The sequence below is a fragment of the Nelusetta ayraudi genome, unplaced genomic scaffold, assembly GCF_046127955.1.
Source record: "Nelusetta ayraudi isolate G7.1 ecotype Tasmania unplaced genomic scaffold, CSIRO-AGI_Nayr_v1 ptg000004l, whole genome shotgun sequence".
Classification (NCBI taxonomy): domain Eukaryota; kingdom Metazoa; phylum Chordata; class Actinopteri; order Tetraodontiformes; family Monacanthidae; genus Nelusetta; species Nelusetta ayraudi.
In genome coordinates, this window is record NW_027466054.1 from 6,810,001 (window position 1) to 6,816,523 (window position 6,523).

The 6,523-nt window shown below is 45.4% G+C and overlaps 1 protein-coding gene across 1 annotated transcript; it reads right to left on the minus strand.

Moving 5' to 3' along the window:
- Positions 1 to 2,435: 2,435 nt before the first annotated feature.
- LOC142891814 (uncharacterized) lies at positions 2,436 to 6,472 on the minus strand. The gene is made up of 2 exons (XM_076031675.1): positions 5,998 to 6,472; positions 2,436 to 5,665 (listed from the first exon to the last, which is right to left on the minus strand). The coding sequence occupies exons 1-2, from the start codon at positions 6,155 to 6,157 to the stop codon at positions 4,329 to 4,331; spliced, it is 1,497 nt and encodes a 498-aa protein (XP_075887790.1). The 5' UTR covers positions 6,158 to 6,472; the 3' UTR covers positions 2,436 to 4,328.
- Positions 6,473 to 6,523: the final 51 nt, after the last annotated feature.

Consider the following 6,523-nt stretch of genomic DNA (forward strand, 5'->3'; position numbering starts at 1 on the left):
CATTCGATTATGCACCTTGATTACTGAGTCCACCCCAAGGACCAGGACGTGGCCCGGCGCACATTTTAGAGTTGTGCATAAAATTATGCGGTGATTACCCCACATTGGATCAATCCGAAAGCCAGTGAGACTGTGCGTGCCATGTAGACTGTCTCAAGTACGACTGTGATTATTAATAGGTGCTTAAGGTGACCCGGCATCTGAAGCAGCCTTGGATCCTTGATATGAGCAAATACATTTATTTTCATGCGTTCGGAAAGTCATTATTGGATTATTGTTGTAGAGGTGGAATTGTTTGGGGCTCAAGCATGGATAAAAGGGAAACTAGGCTCTTCAGAGACGACCGGGGTCACACTTGTCACTCTTAAGACTGACATTGTGGATAGGCTTGACAGTGAGGAGGGGGGACCTGTTGAAGTGTTTATCTTATAGAAAGCTAATTCTACTCCTACTATTGAAACTCCTGTGGTGAATGTTTGCATGGCACAAAATTATATAAAAAATAGGTTGTGCCCTAAAAAAAAGACAATTTGTGTATCAGTCAGAAGAAAGAGAACATACATGCTTGAAAATAGGAAAATATGTAAGAACATATCATTCCACTGTGACATTTATCCTCTGATATTGGGACCATCTAATCCTTCACTGTCATTTCTTTTAAGATTTTTTTTTTCCATTTAATCCTGAGCCAAACTACTCATTGGGTGCCGCAGACAACCAGCCCCATTGACTTATCCAGAGGCAATCCGACATCAAGCGGCTAATTGGATGAGACAATACAGACATTAAATCACATCTGTTCGTGGTTTTCTCCTTGGTTCCATATGGAATGTGTTAGTCACACAGACACATTACCTTGTATAAACCCCCCACCCTCCACCCCCTTTGCCCTCTTAACTCCCCCCCCCCCAATTCATACATGGCGCTAATGTTAACATATTTCCATTTGTAATATCCTGACAAGATTATAATGGACTTGATGTGCTACTACTCGCAGCAGAGGTCCACGTTCGGAGAAAGCATGGTTCTCAGTGGTGGTCATGTACTCTCCCTGCAATTACTTAATGGCTACAGCAATTACACACATCTAGAGGAGTAGGAAAAAAAAACATAAATGTCAGTCAGAAGAAAAGAACAGATTTATGCCTCTTGTCTTTATCAATTCAGGACTTGGGGAGACTGTACATGCACGAGGGAGATAAAACATGGCTGAAACGCTGATACGCACACATTCCAGATATATATCGAGCACCATTTACAATATGCAAATGCGAATTTCAGCTTTCAAATGCGCAAATGCAGAAATTCCATCACTGGGCAGAGTTCAATAACTCTCCAGTCTTCAAGTGTGTGGATAATGGTCACTGTGACTGAGCGCCGCCGCAATCCAAAAGCTCAACCATCCATCATCGGACACTGTTTGCCACTGAAACAACATGGGCTGGTGGGTAGGGTTGGGTGGGGGTGTTGTGTGTGCCGATGCTGGTCAGCCGCAGCACTATTGTCGGGGAAGATGAGTGAGAGACGGGAGGGAGAACGACAGAACGCTTTTTCACGTCACCGAGCGTGGCAGCTTGCGTTTTCACACTGGTACAGTTTGTTTGTCAGCTCCAGACAAGGCGTGCAGTTAACGGCCGTTAGCGAGCACAGCGGTGTTCTTCCAGCCACCTGTGCCATGGCTACATATGTGCCTCACATGCCACCATGATGTCCCTGGTAAAACACGCCATCGGGATCTGCAGTGAGTGACTGTAACATTTACAGAATTAAGTAAGCCTATTTTTATGCCTGCTTTTAAAGGTGGGGTTCTATTTTATGGAGAATTCACTTTGGTAGTATCTTCTAATAATGTCTGTCTAAGCTGTCTGTGCAATTCCTGGGAAGCCTCATTGAGCTAAAATAAAGCATTTCTGCAGGAGGCAGAAAACAGATGGCTAAATATGCTTTCTCTCTCTCTCTCTCTCTCTCTCTCTCTCTCTCTCTCTCAACAGAGATTCATAGTGAGGTTGATAATTAATTGTGCAAGCCCCCTATGAAGCCTGGGATGAAGAATAAAGATCTATAGAAATGGCTTGAATATAAAACCTTTAGACATCCTTTACTCAAATTATTAAATGTTTCATTTTCTTTATTACACATTACCTGTCCAATAATAAAAATGTATGGAATTTTGCCACGTTTCTTTTTTCAAAGCAGCACCATTTATGTCTAGTTTTGGTCATGACCTTAAAAAATTGTATGTCTTTTTTATAACAAAATAAGCAATTTTCCCTTTTCTCGCTGTCTTTATTATTTTTATTCTCAAGGAGATATTAAAAAGAGGCAGGTTTGTAAAAAAAAAAATTGGGGGAGGTTTGACATGGGGAGACATCGGTATAAACAAGATTTGAGAGGAAAACAATACATCATAATAGAGTATAATCAAATTCAGCAATGGAATGGAAATCAATATTCTTTTTGGAGGTGGAGGGGGCACAAAGTAGATGTGTGAATGAACAATGGCCTGCGAGCACTGGGAGAATAAGATCATTGCACTGACTCAGTAACACAATGTGTTGTATTACAGGGTTCCTGTAGATGTTACCATGGTACCTGTGGTGCTCATTGTGTACATTTTCAACATGAGAGGTGGAACTCTGCAGCTGGGGACTTTAGGGTGTCGGTAATGAATAACAGGGCATTTACCTCAATGTGACAGAGTCACAAGGTGGAACTCTAATGTGCAGGTAATAGATGACAGCTGGACTTGTTTTTATGGATTTATGGGGAAAAAAATAAAGGAGAAATATTTTAATGGGATTTTTCTAATGGGGATCAGAAACAGGACAGTTTGTGAGATCATTTCAAATTATGCACAAGGAAATGAATTCTTTCAGAAATGTTTTATTTTGTTCATAAACTTTTCATAAAAATAACAACATCAATATCAATTTAAAGTATTGTAGAAATTGTATATGTACAAAATCTTTACTTAAACAGTTAATATAACTTAAGGCGAGTAAACCACTTTTTTGCTGTACCCTGTTGGTGAAAACATCACCAAGCTCTCAACATTTTTGTGTGTATAAGAATTTTTATGTTCTTATTGTTGTTGTCTGTACCAAGGTATATATTTGAACGTATTGTCGTTCTAGCAATTGACACCAGAGTCAAAATAATTTCTGAATCAAGGTCAAGAACACAGAGAGACACAGTAATCTGTGCTACCTATTTTCTCCAAACTATATGTTCATACAGTTTGGAAGCTGATTTATAGGTTGACTTAATATTATTCTGTACATATTATAAATTAATCCTGATTAAAAGCCAAGACTGGTTCACACACTGTTCCCTTTTTAAATCAGGATCATCAGTTAGTATGGAATAACTCGTGTCATACCAACAGTGGAATGAAGTGCGAAAACGTTTCCGATTACAAATTGTAACATTTAAAATATTTTCTTATTAAACGGTAGCCCTCAAAAAAACCAAGACATTATCATTGATGTAGAATACATTTCACCTTGATAAATGACGCTAAAATATGATAAATCTAAAATATACAGTTGGCTATAAAAATACAAAGTAGTACAATAATACAAATATATTTATTTCCCATTTATGATATATCTTTCACAATTGTAATTATCCAAACGATTGTAACACCATACAAAGACCGAATGACAAAAAAACACTGACAGTCAAATGATAAGAGGTTTAAACAAACACTAGATCTGATCTAAGAGAGGGCTGCTTATATGGTCAGAGCCATAAAAAAAAAACTCTAGCGTACATTCATGTCAACAGCCCCTCAGAATGGAGCGAGGGAGCGCCTTGACAGTGGTTGTTATTCCAGTAAAAGGAAAATAAAACATTAACATTAACATGCATTTTGAGTATCATAGTCCAAACCATTGCTCTAAGAATGCTAAAAGCAGAAAAGAAGAACCTTAAATGGAGATAGTAAGATGCTTTAAGTGCAATCTGCCCAGTGGAGGATGGAGCTGTCCACTAGGAGAGGTGCTGAAACAGCGCTCATGCAACGCCGGCTGCCACGAACAGGGACGGCTTCGCTGTTAATCCCACTCTCGCAACTCCGATGCATGTTTGCATCCAGTCAACGGCGTCAGAGCCAAAGCAGCGAGGCCCAAACAGTCTTTCTCTCTCTCTCTCTCTCCTTCTCTTCTCCTCCCTCTCTCCTTTTTTTTTTGCTCATAAAAATAATCTGCTGCCAGGCTCTGGCTCGGCAGGAAAAAGCAACTCGGACATCAACTCCTAGCCTGCTGGCTTCATCTTCCAAGACGGAAAGATCCTTGTGGCGCTTGCGTCTGAGGGGAACTCTTCGTTCTTCACATCCCATCGGGAAGAGTGAAGGGCCACGTGCCGCTGTTCACCTGCGGTTTTATCTCCATCTTCTCCTTCTGTTTGAGGTGTACGCGTCCGTGCCGCTTCCTCTCGTCACTGCGGGCGAACCGCTTGCCACACACGTCGCAGGAGAACGGCTTCTCGCCGGTGTGAGTCCTGGTGTGCGTGGTCAGGTGGTCGCTACGGCTGAAGCTGCGCAGGCAGATGCGGCACTGGAAAGGTTTGTGGCCCGTGTGGATGCGGATGTGCCTGTTGAGCTCGTCCGAGCGGGAGAAGCGCCGGTCGCAGCTCTCCATGGGGCAGGCAAAGGGTTTCTCTTTGGCGGGGCCGTGCGAGGTGGAGGGGGTCTTCCTGGCCCTGGGCGCCTTGGGCGGGCGCGGGGTGTAACTTTGGGCGAAAGAATCTGGAAGCAAGGAAGAGTAAAGGATGGAGTCTATGGTGCTCGGCAAAGCCGGTGACGTGTACAAGGAGTCACACTGATTGGACGGCTGCGGGTGCTCCGGGAAGGGTTTAAGGTTTGCTGAGAGGCCCATCGGGGGAGGGGGGAGGTAATTGTTGTACAGGGGGCTGGAGTAGCTCTGGGAACAGGTGTCAGAGAAGCAGGATTCCTGCTTGATGCCCCCCTCCACCTTAAACTCCATCTCCGGGTTGGGGCACATCGGGGGAAACGTGTCCAAAAGCTCTTTCACGTCCATCTGCTGCTCGGGGGGGAAGTCGCTGGACATGGGGAAGGTCTCGGACTGGAAAGTGGACTCCAAACAGTCCGACTTGTTGAACGCGCCCCACTCATAGCAGCTGCTGTCAAACTCGTTCTTGACCACCACCGGGAAAGACGCGGCCTCCGACTTGGGCTCGTCCTTCTTCTGGCTGGAGGCTCGACAGGTGCCGAAGCCCAGCTGGGAAGTGGACGGATCTTGGGTTTGGCTGCCGGACTGATCGTCCGCGTACCTCGGGCAGTTCTGGTCCGGGGAGTAGCCGGGGGGCGCAGGCGGGGGCGGTCCGGAGCAGGAGTACGTTTGCCTCTTGACGCCGGGGTCGAAATTACCGTTGGCGCTGTCCATGGGCGCGGGTGACGGGTAAGTTTCCCGGGTGCTGCCGCCGTCCTGCGCCTCCGGCAGCGGCAGCGTGGAGATGCCCACGATCTCCGTGATCATGTTGAGGAGTGTTTCGGTGCTGCACGGCGCTCCCTGAGTTGCCTCGACATAGAAACTGCCGGAGTAGGCGAGCGACGAGGGGTTGTACGTGTCTTTCGGGCACTCGCACGGGTTAAAAGCGAATTCCGAGCTGGAAGCTTCAGTTTTGAGGGTGGCCGGGGTTCCCTCTGTTGGGTTGGAGAGAGAAAGAAAACTTTTGTCATCGCGATGGTCTTGATTTTTCTTTTCTTTTAAATGGGCCACCAGTGGAAATGAAAGCGGAATATACAGGCATCGGCGTTACATAAACACACGGGCGCGCAGGAATGTCTCGGTATGAAGCAACGAAATGCAGCCCACACGACTTCACAGTTGATTTGTTGGTCGTGTCGCGGTAATTTGACACACTTAGAAAGAAAAAGAGAGGAAGGAAAAACAAAACAAAAAAACAAAAAAAAACAACCAAACCCTGCCGTGCATGCACATTCAACCGAGCGCTCCTGCAACACTGTGGACTCACCGTGGCCAAACTGGGCAGGTGCCCCGCGCTCTGCTGCCTCGACGTACACCTCCTGGTTGTCTTTCCGGGCGCCGTTTTCCATCCCGAGAGAAGAAGCGTTACAATTGTCAAACTGGGGGTAAAATGAATCTTTCGCATTCAAATCCATATTGTTCAACATAATGATGCGCTGATAAAAGTCCGGTGCTTCCCGGGGAAGAAGAGGGGAGAAAAAAAAACAGATAAAGGGAAAAGGGGGGAAACAGAAAACAGATATTCAGATGGCTGTTTTCTCTCAAACCCCCCCTTGTCAGTCAACGATCCCAGGCAGTCAGTGTGAAAAGATGTAAATATAAAAAAGGCAGTTGGAGGTAATCCGTATGGCCGCTGCTCCTCGGAAGGTATTTGCTTGCTGTGGATTTCACATCGGCGACTTCCCCTCTCTGCCTTTATATACACTTTGGCGGCTCCCTCGGCCCTCCTCCCCATTCATCAGCTCCAGTGAGAGGATTCCCCGCTGCGTGTAAACTTCATGCCCATATATGGA

Bases quoted from the DNA above. Each gene is read 5' to 3' on its own strand.
- LOC142891814 (XM_076031675.1), bottom strand. From the start codon at position 6,157: ATGTTGAACAATATGGATTTGAATGCGAAAGATTCATTTTACCCCCAG. The intron at 5,666-5,997 runs GTGAGTCCACAG...CCAACCCAACAG, and splicing joins ACCTGCCCAGTTTGGCCACG to AGGGAACCCCGGCCACCCTC.